Below are 20,752 nucleotides of genomic sequence, written 5' to 3' on the forward strand. Positions count from 1 at the left end.
ACAAAGCAAAACAATCAATTCATTAATGGAGACAATAATAAGCAGATTCATCTATAACAATTCTGTGTTTACATGTATAATAATCAGTCTAATGACATAATATGACACTATTTTTCTGCTTAGAATTCTTAAATTATATTTTCTTGATTATTTTGAATGTGTGGTATAGTACTTTGAAGTAATTCATCTGGATGTACCCCCCCACCCCTGCTAAACTACACTAACCTTCCGCGGCTGTAAATGTGTGACCTTTATCGAGCTCATCTAAAGAGCATTGTAAGCGCATATTCCCCCAAATGTAGTGAATTACTTTGCAATTGAATTGTAAAAGGGATTATCACTTCCGTCCACCATTGTGGAAATGCAAATACCGTGTCCCAGTTGAGCTGAATTCAGCCGTGTGATTTAGGCTAAAAGGTGTGCAGGAGTGATAAGGTATGCTTGTTATTGTGACCTTGGGGACTTTCTAACTCATAAAAAGGAGAAGAAAAAACGTCTGTGTGAATTAGGAGTTGGACGTAGCAGAAGAAAACACTGATAAGCTGCTTCTTCCACACACACACACACGCACGCACACAACGCCTCCACAATAGGAGGACCCAGCCAGACTGAGACTTTAATTGAGCCCCCTCCGTTCTCCACCTCCTCCTCCTCCTCCTCCTCCTCCTCCTCCTCAGTCTCCCCTCTCTCGGGCTGCTGCTTGGCTTCAACTTCTCGTCGACACACCACTTCAGATTATTTCAGGCTGGATACGACAAGCAGCTTTTACAAGAACATGGCTCTCCTGTGCAGAACATTCGCAACCTTGTTTCTTCACCTCTGCCTCCTCAACTGGACCGGTGAGTTCTAACTGAAACTAAACACGCCATTTTTCTCCTTTTTTAAAACGGGACAAGTTTTGAGTGAAGGTGGACAGCCGTTGAGTTTGAATGAAACTACAACGTGTGCCTTTTTCTTGAACTCTCCTATGAAATGTTTGGGACATTTTCAAAAGATTTTAAGTTGAATTACTAGAGCACCGTCTGTTCTATTTAAAAGTGTGTTTTTCTTGTGGTTAATTAGCCGCTCGCTTATTAACGAGTCCTAGCTTCGTCACATGCAACGTTAGTGGAATATGCACATGTTGAATTTGTGTGGGTTTCCACTAATTTGAGTGTTTGCCTCAAATCTTGCTCCTCATTTTCGGTTGTTTTCAGTCGAATAAAATGAATAAAGTTGTAATTAATTACTGCGTAGTTAACGGGCCAATTAAGCCAAGGTTAGGTTAGCTCTGCTGTGCGTTTGCGCATACGTCTGCACGTGACACGATTTTCTCTTTATTTTAAATGTTTCTGTCATAAATAAACTGCGACAGAAACCGGTTAAGTTATTACAGGATTAACAAGACTGTTGTAAAAACATCTGAAGAACCACAGACTGCAGGACCAAACTTTGTTCTCTCTTCACGACACGATGAGGGTTGAGTCGTTGTTATTCATCAGCCAAAAACCAGCCAGCAATATGATGTGATGTGAGCAGGCAGGTTTTTAGACACAGGACAGCAGTGGGATAATGATAACCAGTCTGAGTTCATTTTAAGATTATGGATATGTTTCCTCTCAATGACCTTTTAGGGTCAGGAGTTGTATATTGAGTCATTTCTGAAACTATGTGAAGCTACTGGCTTGATTTAAAGGGCCAGTGTTAAGCATTTATCAGTGTATAATCACCCAAAACTAAGAATAGTTTTGCCATGGTGCACAGACAGGTTTCTACAGCCCAGAACAGACACAACCAAACAATGGTGATAGCAAGAGCCTTTTGCATCTTTCTGAAGGCCACCGTAGTTGTCTGATACGCTTGTGAAGCTGAGGTAACGTGGACCACAGAGTGCAAAACTGTGGTTGTCGTCAGCCGCCACCTGACCTCTGTTGCTCCGAGAGCAGTGTTGTTATGGTGGCCTCTGAGCGAGGCATTTTGCATTTGGTGGCAGAGCAGTTGGTTGCAATCTGCAACCACCCCACTAGATGCTACCAAATCCAACACCCTTTAACAGTGCGTCCGAGTCTGTGAGAGCCCAAGGTCACATCCTCAAATGTCTTGTTTTTTCAGACCTAGACTCCCAAAATCCAAACGAAAGCAATTTACTAAGATGTAAAACAGAGAATGCAGTGAGTCTTTTCAGTTGAGTAGCTGGAACCGTGCTGATTGATTCAATTTATTAATTGACTAATTGTTTCAACTTTAATTATAGTCCATGTCAAAGTAATGGAAAATAAGGAAACATTAAGGTATGGGTTTAGGCTATACTGTAGGACTGGCATCTAATTGGAACTGAACGAATTAGTCAAACAACAGATTCGTGGGTTAATTAATTGGATGTACAAAATTAGATTCTAAAAATAATTTGATCAATTTTGAGAATAATAAAACGTACAAATTCTTCTGTGGATCTGTTTCTTCACAAGTGCTTCTCTTAAAGGCTGACATAATTTTCCCCGACAGATTTCTTACAGACAGAATTCAATTTAAAACCTTCTTCTCCATGTAGCATCTCGCAACAGGACAACACTCACTGTGTCCCGACCTTAAACCTTTTTTTCTCTTAAATCCCTTTTTTTTTTACTCTATCAGCCTTGTCTTAATTGGGTTACCGCTATTTAATCCTCATCTCCTCTGGACCTCCTCTGGAGACAGAGTAAAGCTGTCTGTTTTTGGATTAGGTTGTTGGTTAGTGATAGAGACCCCAGCCCTCGAAAGAGCTTCCAAAACAGACTGTCAAAACTGACCCCTGAATGGACCTTGAAGGGCACTTTATCGCATACAATTTGTGGCTAAAAGCATCTCTCCTGCATGAAAATGAACCCCTCCTGAGTATGACCAGAAACCATAACATGTCCCATAGCTGATGTATTGTACACCCACCTCCTTATTGATCTGACGGACCAGTGTTCATCAGTATGATGGGCATGTTGTGTTACAGGAAGGGCCAAGTGATCCGGGCAGTGTGGCTGTGCAGTAAATCAGATCAGTGGCAGAGCTTTTACGAGGTCATTCACAGAACAGACAGTAGATACACGCTTGCTTGTTTGTTTATTATCCTTCAATATGTTTCAAAGCTCTGAGGGATCCTTGAAAGCTTTGTTGTGTAAAATATCCTTTTATGCGTTCCCAAAATGGTATGTTAAAAGTGAAACTAATAGATCTATCTCAGACTTTTTAATAAATAAATAAGATTCTCAATCCGATGCACGAATGATGCAGATATTGTTTGTGAGATGCCCTCTTTATTGTTATTAAATCCCATTAAAAGCTTTGAATTGGTTGTATTAACAAGTGATGTCGATGTAAAGCCTGATCTCAGCCTTTTGTAACATAGAGCTCCATCTAACTATGAAAAACACATCACTAAGCCACACTGTTGCTCTGGGTGACACGTTCCTTCATTACCATAAACTAGGGATGGAACAAGACCAGAACAAGGAGTTGATACTAATATCTGTGAGATCCTCAATAGGCAATTCGAAAATCGAATTGATTAACAATAGTGTTAGTGCTTTCATACTGCAAACGTCTATTGTATTCATACAAGCAAAATAAAAAAATCTTCAACTAATGTGACCCAGCATCATAGAATATGACGAGAGACATTTGAAGGTGCTTTCGAAAACCTATTTCCTTGTGTGTCGGCTTCTCACCATTACAAGCCAATTCAACTGCAATACTTTACCAGTCTTTATTTTCGCTATCTATGCAATATTTTTTTTGTTTGGGCATTATGCTTTGAGACCAAGTTAATCAGTCAATATCCATGTTGTTGTGTATGAACAGAATTATTAATTTGTAATTTGTGAGAATGGGCGATACAAAATAAACTGAATTGAATTGAATTATGACACCTCCGTAAATATCTACTGTTAGCTGAGCAAAAGTCAATATTTTGTTTGTGGGGTTGTTTCACAAAAACAAACAAGCTGAGGGGAAACAACCCACATTGAAAACCACGCTGTTTTGGAAAAGTTACTTAACTTATAGTACCTTTATTAAATTAATTTAGCCTGCTGATATCGGGACAGATTGACATTTTAATGGCGTTTTGACTCACACCATTTTACACAGCTTTGGCGTCAGTCATATCCAAAGCATGGTGAATGTCACGTGAAGACATTTCAGCAGCTTTCCTTAATTGATGACCACACATTGGTTTTCTTGGAGCCAAGGCATATGGTGGCTCACCACTCTTGTTCAGTGAAGCCTCCAAGAGACAACTCACTTCCTTCTTGATGGAGAGCTCTCTGATTTTAACTGAAGTTATTTTCTAAGTTATTCTTGCCAAGTGTGGAGTTTTTCACCGTGGAACAAAGTGCTCAGAGTTTACACAATTGATCAGGTTGTTGTTAAGACACATGTGATCTCGCTAATTACTGACTTAGAGAACAACAGTTGTGATGATAGATACATTTTTTTTTTTATTACGTAAAAGGCAAAACTACATATTTTTTAGATGCTCAAATGTTAGAATTTGCTGCTTTTCTTGTTAATTTCATAATATATCATCTGTTAAATATCTTTGTTTTTTTAAGACATTACCTTGTTAATGTTAAAGACACAATGTGTTTGACATTTGATTAATTTGAAATAATGGTCAGTTTAATAAACCATGAGAATAAACACTAAAATTAAATACATTAAAAAAATAGGCTATGGCAGCAATTCCTTTAACTATTTTGATTTACATGCCCTTTGATATTATTTCATTACATTCAGAATAATACATTTAATTCAATGAAAACCCTCAAGCTACCAATCGTATAATTGACATATTTAAATTGTTTTCGACCACAAGGTAAGACTACATGAAGACGCAACGACAATTCAATATGCAAATACATTTGAAAACCAAGTTTACATCGACTATCCAACACCGTCAATCGATGAAAGTTTCGTCCAATTTGTTTGCCTCCTTCACTCATTCTATGATATGATTATTTATTCATGCATTATATTAAGGAATACTTCCTGCTTGACTGTGAGTGCTAATACATCATCAATCATTCAATATAAGCCAGATAAGAAATGTGTCTTTGTATTAAGCAAAGTAGTATCCAAACATGAGTCATACGGTATCCCAGTGAGCCAATCTCTTGGTGTAAATAACGGCTGATCTCCCTGACCTCTTCTTCATCCTGGCTGAGTGCCTAAGAATACCTTCACTCTGTTGTCGGGCTCGTCTGGGTGTAAGCAGGAAGTGTGCAGCTGTTGGCTGCAGTTGTTCATGTGGGATTAGTGCATTTGCCTGAATGATGTCCAGGCATGACAGCCATATAATCTAATGTATTGGCTCATTGTTTTCATTAAAGAGAGTGTGCCGTTTGATCCCTGTGGTATTATATTGGGGCCTTGCTGTAGAATTGGGCATATTTAAGCTAATTCAACTAACATGCGTGTCAGCACGGTGAACAATCAAACACCAAGCATCCTAGTGGGTTCACTCTTTTCAGTACTTTCACAGATTATTCCAGCTCGTGGGCTTTTGTCTCCTTGGACAGAACCAGATTTAACAGCGGCAAAGGTTCACAACCTTTGTCCCATGTTGTGTTAGTGTCAGGCTATTAAAACACTTGTTTAAGGAGATATGGTGTTTTTCGTTAACATATTCCTCCAACAAAAATCAAGTTCTTTTGATTTGGCAAAAACAACAAAAAGATTTTGTCTGTATATTTCCCGATTCTGTCGATAGAAAATTTAAATCTGCATTGTATTTACTGCCAAACAATGCACAAATGAAGCACATTTGTTGTTCATGAATAGGATTTTTAGGGAGACGAGGTACATTGAGGCGAGCATGATTTAGTCATAAAACAGCAGACATGGATTTCTCTGAAAAAGGCTTGTTTGCCATTCTTTGACACAACCTCTGCATGCTCTAAAGATCCAAGACATGTTTGTCGAAAGTCAAAGCCGAAGCTGTTTAGTTGGCAGGAGCCGTGCTGAAATCCTCCCTAAAGCCCAAATTAAAGGGTTGGCAGGAGCCTTGTCTGGCATGTGTAGAGCAACTCTGAAGTGAGTAGAGCGTTGATGTTTGAGAGGGAATTTATATCCAACAGCTGCCTCTGGAGTTTGATCCCTGGCCTTCTGGGAGGGAATCTCTCCTTTATCGAGTACCTCTCAAGAACTGGCCAAGACATCCATGACTGCTGTGCTATTCAAAGCACATCATTCAACTGAGTGAACAATCTATACAGCGAACGGTCCGCCTTCGAGGAGAGGGGACATGTCTCAGGAGGGGAGACGGTTGTTTTAGACATACTCATCAAAAAGAGGCATGCAGGAAATTACTCATGAGAGGGAGCAACATCCACATGCATTCGGTAGTGCCGGAGCGCTGAACTTTAATCTGCAGCGTGATTGTATCCAGCACCAAACTTACCTTTTTTTTTTCATTTTGTATTTTTAATAAGCATTGAAAGTGCTGCAGGCTTTCACATCTTGAGAGCGTTGAGACGGAGATGTGACAGATCCCAAAACCGGCTGCACCACTTTGTTTGATGGTTTTTTAAATCTTTGGTTTACTGTTTCAAAGCCACAGGATGGGGTATTTGGATGTATGGAACACCAACAGTGAAAGTGGAAATAAAATAAATGGTTTGGTGCATGAGAAAAGTCAAATGGCACAGATGATGGTCCAGTCCAATGTGCCCAAATGCACATTTTAGAGACCTCGTCTAAATTCTCATTACTAAAAACCCTGCAAACTATTGTTCTGCTTTATTTTTTCTGAGTCATACTTTGCAGAGAGTCTGTTCACAAGTTGTGTTATTATCTGGGTGATTGTCGGCCTTTGCTGTGCATCCATCCAGGAGATATTCATCCTGAAACAAGTGCTTTTTATTCTAATCGAACCTGAAACTTCTATTTTCATCGAAGTTTCATCTTCATTTATTCTTAACCAGTAACATATATACTAATATTTACACATCTGAACAAAAGCTCACATGTGTTGCCTTTATTATAGCACCAACATTATCAAAATAGCTTTTGTGGTTGCAGAGCCACAAGCTTTTTAGTTTGGCTATGTCATTTCGAGCAGAAACCTCAAAAATCGGTCAGGAGGTTAAAAGCCTCTTTGAATCCCAAATATTGGTTTTGCCTGCACTGCTTGCACTGGATTGATTATTTGTGTTCAGGATTGTAAAAGCAGTATGATGAATGTAGAGGAATATTTTTTGCTCTGGCTGAAAAGCCCACAGTCCAGCTTGTAAAATAGACAACCAGTCTGTCTAGGTTGCCTAAATTGTTCCTGAGACTTAATATTGATGTAGAAATCGGTCTGGATTTTTTGGAGGTAAAAAGCACAAAGTAACATCAAATTAAAATCCTCAATTAATGTGCTCAGAATTGTTCTTCATTAAATGTACATACTATGACTATATACTTCCACCAATCGGGTTTTGCACCATGTGGAAACTGAATCGGACAACACAGGATCATAAAAAGACTCCCACCTAGTTAAGCAAAAGCTATGTAGCAGTCTGCATGAATTATATCCACACTAAAAGCATGCAACTGATTCATTGCCGTCAGTCAGTTGTGTGATGGGATCATTGTCACCTCAGCTAAATCAAGTCGATCCTGATGTGTCTTGTGAGTCATGAGATGGTGGCACACGATGTTTCACCTCTGCTCTTTTTCTCAAGGTCTTTAAACAACAATGGTGTGTAAGAAAAACTGTTCAAGATAAGTACACAACGGGGTTGAGTAAAGCATATCAAAAGAGAAGCAATCTGTCAGCTAAATCATCATAAGATGAGTGTTTTTGTATTTAAGTTGTTTAACACTACCGACTCTGTTGTTGCTCAATATCAGGCTTAATATACCTTAATAATATACTCCATTGAAATGCACACATGCAGTATGTTAAACAATGCATATGTTTATGAACAAGACCGTCCTGCTTTCTTTGTTGTAAAAGAAGACATTCATATTCTTTCTGTCTGGAGCAGTTGTGACTAGTTGTCCCTGACCTCTTCTCAACCCAAATTGGCCATCTGCACATGGCGTCCCTTCATATTCAGCAGTTCCATCTGTGGGACACATGGCCCTCTCTCGGGCCACAATCCAAGTCTTGGCAGCAGTCCCATCAGTGCCAGAGGGAGAGACAACAACAACAACAAAAAACTCCAGTATTGCCCTATTTAGAAGCCTTTCATTCCTTCTCTTCCCACTTGTCGGCCTCTCTGGTCGGCACACAGAGCTTAACCAGCAGCTGCGCACACCTGACGCCCGATCCATCGGACATTCTTCTGTGGGGGCAACAAGCGAGGGCTCACGTTACAGAGAAATTGTACACCACAATGGTCTTTGCCTCCTTCCCGCCTTTTCTAAACCGTGTCCTCCCCCCGCCCCTCTTCCATCCCGTGTCTCCTCTCACCCCTCTCTCATGCCCCCCTATTGTTTTTCTCTATTGGAGTGCAGTGGATGGAGCTTGGGAGTGTTTACTTTGCTGTTGTTGTCAACATTTCCGACTGAAAGAGCAGGCGCAAACAGAGAAGAGATGCACTTAGAATAAGCAGTGGGATGTTGGTTCTGCAGCGACAGTGAACACCATCATAAGTCTGTTTATTTTTCGAGCCCTGTAATCTTATTTAGCATTGCTGAGATTCTTTGCATACAATTTAGGTTACGTTAGTCCTCCACGTTGATCAGCTAAATCCAGATCTTTGTCGTGAGCTACACACATTTGTAATTTTCATTAGTTTCAACCTTATTTTTCACAAAATGTACATTTTTAATACAATATTAGGATAATGGCTTTTGGAGGCTGATACTTCATATCTATATTTTGTGGTTATAGATTCTGACAGCTCTTTTCATTTATTATGATCTATTTGGTTATTTAAGGACTATTATATTAACTTTAGAATTAAGGTTTTTCGTCCTGCTGAGAGTTAGATGAGAAGATCGATACCATTAACATGTCGGTACCAGAGACTGTAGAGCAGTGGTCACCAACCTTTTTGAGCCCAAGATCCCTGACCTCCGCCTTCATGACCGGCAAGATCTACCTATTGAGGCGTTGAGAGAAAACGACGGTCCAGACTGGACTTACAACTTTTTATTTGGCCTAATTGTCATTTTGGTCCAGCGTTCAAATTGATGGGACCAGGAACACAGAATTTAAGTGTAATATAACAAGTAAGATATTTGTTAACCGCACACAATATGAACAAGAAAAAACACATTTGCAATGAGCAGCTGGATGAACTACCAATATAAATGTTGTATTTATTTACATTTCGTTGCCTCTGTACCTGTACTCTAGCAATGACAATAAATTGAATCCAATCCAATTACAGCATGACACTGACAACATGATCAGTCAGTGCAACTCATGTAAGTTCAGCTCTCATCATAATGCCATCAAGCCATGTGACTCAAGTCAGTGTGATGCTGTGACTGAACTCTGTCTGTGAGCTTGTAGTTAGTTCATAATCACAGACAGCCAGTCTGAGGCTGTCTGTCAGCTGTGTCAGTAATCCAGCTCCTGGTCTTTGATTTGGTGATTTTCTCAACTCCACTGACGAGTTTTTCGGGGCAAATTTGGTATTCATGGAAGTTTTCTCATCTGGGATTGATTCTGAACTCAGACCGTTGGTGAATACATTCACATCAACTCAACAGACATCCTCAGATTTAAATAATTATCATAATAATAAATATGAGAATCACCATTTGTGACTCCTGCATCTGTCCCTTTTCAAATAATAGAATAAATGCAATTGCAATCACTTTCAAGTAAACCAGATTGCTCTATCAGACAAGAAAAAAAGCTCAATGTTGAGCTTTTGTTTTGAAGGACAACAGCAGAAAAGCCCAACTCACGGAGGTAAGACCTGGCAAGTCGCCAAGAATCTCGGCTGTCGCGCATGCGCAGGCGTAACCTGTTAATGCCGTAACGTAAACATGTACACGAAGGTACAGGCATTTCAACATTTATTTATTGATGACTTAGTTTTATGTCGGTGTACTTTGAGCTTGTGTAATATGTGAAGTTATCAATCAAGGTCTTTCTGCATTTCCCCCTGCGCCTCACCTGTAGTGGTACGTTCCCCTCTTTCAGGAGCACAGCTGACAACACGGCTGTGTAAGCGAACCCGTTTTCAGGCGTTCATGAATCAGGCGGAGATGTTTTCTGACGTCAATCTTCCAGTCAGAAAGAAAACATTTCAGAAGACACTTCAGAAAATGTTCGAAAACAAGGAACAATGTGTTTCTGAATTTATTTTCATTTTATTTTGGAGATCGACAGGGAACGTCTCCGAGATCGACCGGTCGATCGCGATCGACGGGTTGGCGACCACTGCTGTAGAGAATATGGACGTTTCTGATGAGCTGTTGTGAAGCTCAATGTGGCTCAGGCCATTGAGGGTGAGAGGTGCAGCACAGTGAGGAGGGTCGCAGTAATTCAATTCAATTCAGTTTATTTGTATAGCCCAATTTCACAAATTACAAATTTGTCTCAAAGGGCTTTACAATCTGTACACGTAGACATCCCAAAACCTCACATCGGACCAGGAAAAACTCCCAAATAACTCTTCAGGGGGGATAAAGGGAAGAAACCTTCAGGAGAGCAACAGAGGAGGATCCCTCTCCAGGATGGACAGGTGCAATAGATGTCATGTGTACAGAAGGACAGATTTAGAGTTAAAATACATTCAATGAATATGACAGAGTGTATGAATAGTTCATAGTAGGCATATTCCACATATTCCATAGTAACACAGCAGAAGAGTCAGCAAGCAGCTAGACTACACCAACCTTGTCGCCCACTGTTAATTGTGCATAACTTTAAGTCTTAATATCATTTAAACAGGTGAGTTATATTAATTCAACCCATGTACAGTGCAATTTGCTATATTTATCTATGCTCTAAAGTTGTGTATTTCAGCATGGGGGTTCATGGGGATTGACTTGGTTTTAGGGACATCTGGGGCCGTCTGGGGATCTGCAGTGTTTGGCTCTTATGCTTTGGCTTTATTTTTCAGCACCAGAGGTTGCCGCTTACTCTGTACGCTAAAATCTAAAGCCACCGCCGGCAGCTGGTTAGCTTAGGTTTCACTTAAAATTAGATAAGAGGATATTCCCTAAATGTTGAAGTAGCATTGTAAACAAAAATCTGTCGTGAGTGGACATTCTACATTCAAAAGTAACTGGAACAACTGTGACCGAAGTCTCATTAACTTCAACATATACTTGGTGTTCATACTGCAGTTTCTTGTAGCCTGTCAGGTGAAATATAAGCAATTGCTCATTGTTTATGCGTAATCGCTGCAAATAATATAGCTGCTGTCAATAATATCTTTCCCTGCAATTTATCTTGACTTCTAATTCTGACAAGCGTGGTCCAAGAGCTGGATTAGACTTAAACTGTTTAGAAATGTATTTATTTGAAGGGTTTCAACAAAACATCATTGGTAAAATATTTCAGCATGGAGTCGGTAAAGTTATATTTTGAGTTATATTTTGGTGTCACAGGGTCCATAGTGTGTGGAAAGCACAGATTCCCCCTTTAAATCCTGAGGGGTTTAGGTGTGTGTGTAATGTGACCACAGCACTATGTCACTGGTTAGAGATTTCAATTGCATCTTGCAGTCTGTTCACTGGAAATAGATAGGAGATATGTTTCTTTCTGGAACAATGCAGAAGCCACAAACGTGTCAGTATTTGCTCAAGGCTTCCCCTAAAACCCACTCATTGTTCCGTGGAATTCCAAGTCCTCTGATATCTTTTGCTCTTAAGGTTTACGGACGTCAAACTGCCAACCCAAAGTGTCAGTGTCACGTCCGAGAAAATGCCTGAAGAGCCTGCAGAAATCTACTTAGTGTGGCAACCAGCTCGTCACCAGGATGAAGTTCTCAAGTGATATCATGAGTGTATATATGTTTACACCTGATGGTAAAAGTGATTTATTATGACAACAACCACAAATATCTTCATGTTTCAGAGTCATATCTTTTTCAAACAAACACAACATCCGTGTAGATATTAGTGATAAAATAGTATCTTATTCTAAAACATAAGCCACCATCAACGGTTTCAACTCACGATGTTTTGTACTTTTGTTTGTTTCAACAAATCCCATGAAAATATGGAAAGTTAGGAGAAAAACCTAAACATTGTTGGTTTTGTGGACACTAATTAAATATAGATGAATACAACAACTCAAGCCTTACCCCCTCTGAGCAACTGGAAGAAAAAAGAATAGTATAGTGGAAGGGATCACCAGAATCAGAACAACAGAGTTGTGCGGTAACAAACTAACTAACCGATCAAGGCAGCGAAGAACCAGCAACCCTTGTGTTCTGTGAAGGAACATTTTTTGTTTTTATCAAATAAGTCTGATGGCTTTGAAGAGAGCATAGACGATGTCTTCAGATCCCTAAGAAAGGGCTTTCTGATGTCAAGTGAACAATGAAATTGTATGTATTGTGTATACTTACACAGATCTTTTTTTTCTAAAACACGTTTTCCTGCTTTCCTTCAACACTATATTGCTTTGGTTCTGAGCTGGTACTCTTCGTTTGCTTCTCTCAACTGGGGGCGTGTTGATTTCCTGTAGGAAATGCAACAACTATAGATAACTAGAATGGTCACTCAGTAGAGCGCATACCTTCGCATATCACAAGATAGGGCATTGAATTATGAACATTTTGGCATTAGTTTCATGCCAATTGGATAAAAATTGACCGTGCTATGGTAAAAAGAAGATTTTTACCTTTTCATGACCTTGACCTTTGACCCGATTGATCCCAAAATCGAATCAAATGGTCCCCGGATAATAACCAATCATCCCATCAAATGTCATGCGATTCGGTTTAATACTTTTTGTGTTATGCGAGTAACACGCATACAAATAAATAAATAAATACACAGCGATCAAAACATAACCTTCCGCATTTTCAATGCGAAGGTAATTTCCTCATACAACCACATTTTAAGATGCAAGCATCTGGGAACCTTGGATTTCTGAAACAAATGTCGTGCCAACCTCTCCAATGAGATATCAGAGTGGTGGACCAACATCCTTCGAGCCACACTGCAAGCACGGCAACTGAAAATGAACTTCATTTCATGGAATGCATTTACGATCGCATCGCATTACTATAGACACGACCTCATGATGTCTGGCACGGTGCCAGTCAGTTTCCTGTCACACGAGCTTGCATTCACATCTGTCGTCAAATTAAAATGAAGTCTGTTTAAAGTCCAGATCGACTTTGATGGTGAAAAGACATCTCGGTACATGTGCGTATGAATATTCATGAGGACCTCGGGTCTAACCAGAGAGGCTTTCATGGTGTTTGCCTCTTGTGCTAATGGGCTGTGCCATGGCGTGGCGATGGCATGCATCTGGCACTGTTTTTTTCTTCTTCTTCGTCTGTTCATTACTATAAACTAATCAAGTAGCTATAGCTTTTAATTAGTTGTGCTCTGTCTCACATACGCTGGTTGTAACTGAAACTTTTCATATTTTTAGGTTCTCTTAGTTACATTTTAGCCTCTGCACAGCTGAAATCCTCAATACCCTTTAGTTTAAACGTTCAACAGAATGCACTTTTTAAATAACCTTTTATATGAAGGGAATGAAGGCGATGTCCGTGTATCATATCATGCATCGTGCAGGATTAGAGAGTCTCGTGTCAGTGCTGTCTGTAAATGTTATTCCAGCCCCTGAGGCTCAACCAACAGTGCAGTGGTAGAGGGCCAGCTTTTACTCAGATGTCATGCTTTGTGTGGGACGACCCTTCTGAGCTGATTCATAGTGCAGGCCTAATTATTTTTACTTTTTTACTGTTCAGTTAGTGGTTGCGGGGCATTTGTTTGGCAGATTCCCCAGAGGCCTCATCTCTTTGTTTAAGTGTCCCAGGAGAAGCAAGAGAGGCAGAAAATAAGCTGGTGTAGGAAAACCAGCAGCAACTGTTGATCGGACAGTGGAATCCGTCTAGAATATCTCCAGTTCGTTCTCTGCCTCACTGTAACTGTGAAGAACTGCACTTATTGATAGTATTATGTTAGAATAAACTGAATTCCATTGCTTGGTCCATGGTTCAGAAAATGGTGATAAACACCTATCACAATTTCCAAAACCCAAAATATATTTTAGTTTATTATCATAACGAACTATTTAAAAGATGGAACCAGCTAATTGTTGTTGTTTTTTGCTTAAAAACGACTTGAAAGTTTCAATTACATTTTATTAAATTCAGTTTGTTTTGTATAGCCCAATATCACAAATTACAAATTTGACTCAGAGGGCTTTACAATCTGTACACATATGACATCCCTGTCCCAGGACCTCACATCTGGTTCGGAAAAACTCCCAAGAAATAGAAAAAACCCTTTCACAGGGGAAAAAAGGGAAGATCAATCTTATTGTCTAAATAGTTTACACGTTTGTCAATCAACTAATTGATTAATTGTTTCAGCCCTTAACACAAGTATAACATATCTAAATCTGTAGTGTGTGATATAATTATTAAAAAGGCTGGATGTCGTTTTTCTTAACAAATATAAATATTAGGGCTGCAACAACGAATCGATAAAAATCGATTATTAAAATAGTTGGCAACGAATTTCATTATCGATTCGTTGTGTCGCGCGATTATTACGGCGCTCAATAAGTCACGGAGTATAAACAAAGTTGAGTTGAGCGCAGAGCGGCGCAGGAGAAACACAAGCGGAGCGGAGAGACGGAACGCTGCGTTGTGAGAGCCAATCAGCGCTGAGCTGCTCCTCTGTTGATGAATCTAATTGGCTGCTGCTGCTCACGTGGCGCTGGATGCGGAAGTCATTCACGTAGTCTGAGACATTCACGGAGCTGTGTGCGCCTACGGGTGACGTTATGAACCCCGACACGACGTGTGTGGCATTTCCACAAGAGTATAACGTAGAAAACGTGGTTATTTATTCCGTGGCGGATAGCGGAAAATATTTTTCCACAGAGAAAGGCAACGGAAATAAGCCACGACGCCACTGTGAGCGCTGCGCTGCGCGTGCAGACAACATTTAACGGAGCGGAGCAGCGCGTGAGCTCTGATCGTGCGCTCTTTTAATGAAGTATCGATACTAAAAATATGCTAAATCACATCGTTTTTAACGTACGGGTACTTTGTTAGTATCGCTACACCGTGCAGCGTGACAGCAACAGATGTAGCGGGCTAACATTCAAGCTAACCTAACTTTCCAAACGCTGTCGACATCTGAACGCTGATTGGCCGAGACTCGACACGTCCCATCAAAGATGTTTTATTGCGAAGAGCACCACTTCACATTTTTTCCGCGTCTCACTGCAATCTCAACGGCAGCGGGCCAGGTAAAAAAAATTATAAATCGGAAGGCGTCTCTGATATTGTTCAGGGGGCCACATGGGGACCACTGCTCAGGAGAGGAAAGCTGTCAGTCTGTTTGTGACGGTTCATCACCATGGTGACCAGTGGATCTCCAGGATCTTTCCATGACTTTAAACCACATTTCCATGATTAAACATTTTGTGAAAACTCTGTCTATACGTGACAAAGTGAGAAGATGTAGTATTTAAACTAACAATGAGAATTCCAAAGCATACCGTATATATACCGTGTAAATTAACATTTGAATAAAACAAATTCGCATTACTTTTCCAAATATTTTGGGATTTTATTTTTTTCAATTACTTTTCTAGGCCTGCTGATAGCCATTTAAAAACTCCATGACTTTTCCAGGTTTTCCATGACCGTACGGACCCTGTTTTGAATAAAGGGTTGAAAATGAATTTAAAAAAAAAAAATTTATCCGATTAATCGATTAATCGATAAAATAATCAACCGATTAATCGATTATCAAAATAATCGTTAGTTGCAGCCCTAATCAATATAATACATGTAATTAGACAGGTAATACAAATTACTTACCTACTCCTAAATCTAAACACAAGCAGCATACAATAACTGTCTTTTGCCAACTACAATATTGTAACTTAAAATCTCAATCTATGAAATGAAAGAATACGTAAACAAGATCATTGATCTGTCCAGATACAGCCGTCGGCATGTGTCAAACTTGGGACAGATCGACTGGTATTTAGAAGGAAAAAAAGATATTTTAAACAAGAATCTTATCTTATCTCAATCCTCTTCGTTCCTAATGGGACATAAGGCTTCGACGATCTGCCTCCATCTGGACCTGTCTTGTGCCGCATGCTGTGCCTCGCCCCAGGTTAGGTTTATCTCCTTCAGCTTCGCTGTCACCGTTCGCCGCCAGGTGTTCTTGGGCAACAAGAATGAGATACTTTAAATCTGTATGCATTTAGTCAAACTTCATCCAGCCAAGCAGACGTGTGAGAGATATTTTAGACAAATGCCTGGCAAGTAAAGATCAAACAAATGAGTTCCTTTCGAACTGTGAAAGTCTTTGGACTCCACAGTATGCAGATAAAATAAAAAGAGATCTTCTTCCAAGTAGCAGTTTGGTGCTAGAGTATGCAGAGGGATTGTTTTCCCGTAGTTCAGAAATGTCACATAGCTTGATGTGGGAGGTGCTAACAGACTTTGTTCACAGATAAGAATCAAGACACTGAAGAGTGATGTCCAAGTCACAGACAGAATTTATTAAAAAGCCATGGTGCCGCGTTGACTTTTGGGGGCAATTTAGTGGCTGCCAGACACTGCCTGTGTCTGTTGAAGACGTGTCTGATGAAAGCTGTAATGTGATCCACCTCCACAGCTCAGCTTTAAGGTCCGGAATCTGCCCTGTGGCGCTTCTTCTACAAGTGAAATGTCAGAATAAAGACGTGTCAAGGCTTCAAACTGACTCCTACCCATGCACTTGAAACTGCTGGATTGAACACTCAACCATCTCTCATTGTTTATTTGTATTATTTGTTTTTTTAGGTCTACTATGATTTACAAATACAAAAAGTATAGTCCGAGGAAGTTCTCAGCTGACAATATAAAAAGCACAATTTGATAAAGCTGAACGAAAACCTTGTTTTGTGGCTGGAAAAATAAAAAACTTGAATCTCAACCAGATGAAGACATCATGCTCACCACAATGGATTATCTAGCTATGTGGAAGCCAGCATAATGCTCTAAACTAATTCTAATTATTGTGTGTGTGTGTGTGTGCATGTTTGTGTTGTCACAGGCGGAATTGATCGTGCGACCAACAAACACCCCAACCACATTTGAATTTTATTAAGAGATGCAACAATTTATGACTAATCGTTAAGTTAAAGTATTTTGTGAATGGATCAATTGTTACTGTAACCGTTTTTTTCTGTCCATGCTTATGAAAATATGTGATGATTAATAATTGTTTGATTACAACTGAATGATTAATTAACATCAGCGACATTGCAATGAAAGAGAAGGCAGGTCGTACGATTAAATAAAGTGTTGTTTTTTAACTTTTAATGCTCCAGTCTAAGTCAAGTCAAGTCAGTTTATTTGTATAGCCCATTTTCACAAATTAAAAATTTGTCTCATAGTGCTTTACAATCTGTACATATAGGCATCCCAGTCCCAAAACCTCACATGGGATCAGGAAAAACTCCCAAACAACCCTTCACGGGGAAAAAGAAGGGAAGAAACCTTCAGGAGAGCAACAGAGGAGGATCCCTCTCCAGGATGGACAGGTGTAATATAGGCCATGTGTACAGAAGGAATCATTATACACAAATTAAAACACAGTACCAACACAATCAATGAATTTGACAGAGTGTATGAATAGTTGGTAGTAGGCATATTCCACGATCCAGACCTCGATGATCCATCAGGCAGATGGGATCTATTACGTCTCATAGGGTCCATGAGACGTCATACAAGTCAAAAGGACTCCGGGGAGAAATCAGAGTTAGTAATGTGCAATAGAGATGACAATTCATCCATAAGTAGAGAGAAAATAGGAGAGAGGTGCTCAGTGTATCCTAAACGTCCCCCAGCAGCAGCATATCAAGGGGCTGGACCAGGTGAACCTGATTCAGCCCTATAACTATAAGCTCTGTCAAAGAGGAAAGTCTTAAGTCTACTCTTAAATGAGGTGACTGTGTCTGCCTCCCGGACTGAAATTGGAAGCTGGTTCCATAAAAGAGGAGCTTGATAACTAAAGGCTCTGGCTCCCATTCTACTTTTTAAGACTAGGAACTACAAGTAGCCACGCATTTAGTGAGCGCAGCTCTCTAGTGGGGCAATATGGTACTACAAGCTCCTTAAGATATGATGGTGCATCACCAATCAAGGCGTTGTAGGTTAAGAGAAGAATTGCTTGAATTTTACTCAGCTGGTTGCTCTCCTCTGGTTTGATCGATAGATATAGTTGAGTATCATCTGCATAACAATGAAAGTTTATGGAGTGTTTCCTGATAATATTGCCCAAAGGAAGCATGTATAAAGTAAATAAAATTGGCCCAAGCACAGAACCTTGTGGAACTCTGTGACTAACGTTGGTGGTTATCGAGGCATCATCGTTTACAAATACAAACTGAGATCGATCTGATCAATAGGATTTAAACCAACTTAGTGCGGTGCCTGAAATGCCAACCGACTGATCCAGTCTCTGTAACAGGATGTCATGGTCAATGGTGTCAAACGCAGCACTAAGGTCTAACAAGACCAGGACAGAGATGAGTCCTTTATCTGATGCCATTAGGAGGTCATTTTTTATTTTCACCAGTGCCGTCTTGGTGCTGTGATGTTTTCTAAATTCTGACTGAAACTCCTCAAATAAACTATTATGATGTAGAAAGTCACACAACTGATTTGCAACTACTTTCTCAAGGATCTTGGAGAGGAAGGGGAGGTTAGAGATCGGTCTTTAGTTAGCCAACACCTCTGGATCCAGAGTGGGCTTCTTCAGGAGAGGTTTAATAACAGCCACTTTGAAGGAGTGTGGTACGTGGCCTGTTAGCAGAGACACATTGATAATATCTAATAGAGAGCTGCCAATTAAAGGCAGAATGTCTTTAAGCAGCCTCGTCGGGATGGGGTCCAAGAGACAGGTAGATGGTTTAGAAGTAGAAACCATTGAAGATAATTGGTCACGGTTGATGGGAGAAAAGCCCTCCAAATATACACCAGAACATACAGCGGTTTCCAAGGCCACTCCACTTGAGGACAGATTGGCACTGGTTAAGGGCAAGAGATTATTAATCTTGCCTCTAATAGTTCAAATCTTTTCATTAAAGATGTTCATAAAGTCATTTCCACTAAGGTCTATGGGAATACACGGCTCCACAGAGCTGTGCCTGGCTACAGAGCTAAAGAGAAACCTGGGGTTGTTCTTATTTTTCTCTAATACTGATGAGTAATAGGCTGCTCTGTGCATCGCTAATGGCCAGATTGCCCTGAAGTGTTTCCGTGGATATTTAAGGATGGCCGTTTTCTATTTTGGATACCAACCTTTTCACGTCACCAACATTTTCAAATTTCAAATTTCACATCTCATGAAGCAGCGAGCAGGACTTGCGTGGGGGCTGTTCTGCTGAATGAAGTGAGAAATCTCTGCAGCTAGAGGGCCTTTAAACTCAAGACAATTTGGAGTAAACCACAAAGCCTCCCAGCATCCCTCAAGGCGAAGACGAGAACTAATCTTATCTTTGCCAAGGTTTTCCTGCAGTTCTTCGGACATCATCAGTGGGTGACAGACAGTAACAGAACCTGGTGTCAGATCGGAGTCATTCAAGGTGGTTTGGGCATCTGGTATGGAAACCACCCATGAAGAGACTTGTAGGAGGAGCTGGATGGAGTTGCCGGTGAAACAGACGCCTGGGCTGCTCTGCATGCCGTGTTGTGAAAGTGACTTTGATCTGGATAAGTGACCAACAACGTGCTACACTGTTAATATATTGAATGGGGAAATTGGTCTGTAGTGTGTTTTAACCATATTACTTTATTGCAGTAAGTCTACATGTTAGGGTTATTAAACCATGCTGTAGCACAAAATTACAATTTAAATACTATATTATTTCCTTTTTATGTAGTATAGTACTATATTATAGCAGTAATGGCCATGTTCATTTCTTTCATGCTTACTCTTCCTGGAAGAATGTACAAGATATCTCAAAGATCGCAGTAACTGCTACTTAAAGTGTGTTTGTTCACCAAAAGGAATACTTCACCGTCTAAAAGATAATTTGTCAGTGTGACCCTGATGACTCCACGGTGAACAAAAAGAAAAGTCCTGAAGAATTGAAGTGAAATGAGGGCAACATTAACAACAGCAAAACCATGCCAAAACATCCGTTCACGCAACTCGTCCAGTACAATCTAATCTCTCAAGACTTTCCTCTGTTTTTCTTTTCTTCTCGTTTACCGTGGATGCAGACTAGATTAATTTATCTAACACTGGGTGAGTAACTGATATACAAATGATCATTTTGGAGGCGAGGTTTCCCTTTAAGACTGCGGCAGAGATTAGCCTGTTGTTTATGTTGCAGCATATGTTCTACTTATCTAATATGCACTCCTATTGACACAAAAGACCCCATCTGAAGTGCCATTTAATAAGTGATGGCTCCCGAGGTGCTGCATAGGCATCACCTGCTTGACTGTGTCTGTTACTGTTTACCTACTGTATAGCTGTTAGCTACACACATTAAGTAAAAAAACTAAGTCAATTAGTAATTAGAGGTTGTTTTCTTTTGGAGACCACGTCCAGAAATACCCATGTGTGGTTGTCAGCAAACCAGGGGAAGAGATCTGTGACTCTGCGAAGCCCCCCGCGGGGCCGGAGAAGTCAC

At 40.1% G+C, this 20,752-nt stretch overlaps 1 protein-coding gene across 1 annotated transcript in view; it reads left to right on the plus strand.

Moving 5' to 3' along the window:
• The first annotated feature begins 707 nt into the window (after nucleotides 1-707).
• The window catches only part of LOC130191989 (cell surface glycoprotein MUC18-like), a 51,080-nt gene continuing 31,035 nt past the window's right edge, over nucleotides 708-20,752 (plus strand). Inside the window, 1 exon segment of the mRNA XM_056411801.1 lies at nucleotides 708-839. Coding sequence (XP_056267776.1) covers nucleotides 776-839 — 64 coding nt within the window. The 5' untranslated portion in view covers nucleotides 708-775.

The sequence above is a fragment of the Pseudoliparis swirei genome, chromosome 3 (assembly GCF_029220125.1).
Source record: "Pseudoliparis swirei isolate HS2019 ecotype Mariana Trench chromosome 3, NWPU_hadal_v1, whole genome shotgun sequence".
Lineage (NCBI taxonomy): Eukaryota > Metazoa > Chordata > Actinopteri > Perciformes > Liparidae > Pseudoliparis > Pseudoliparis swirei.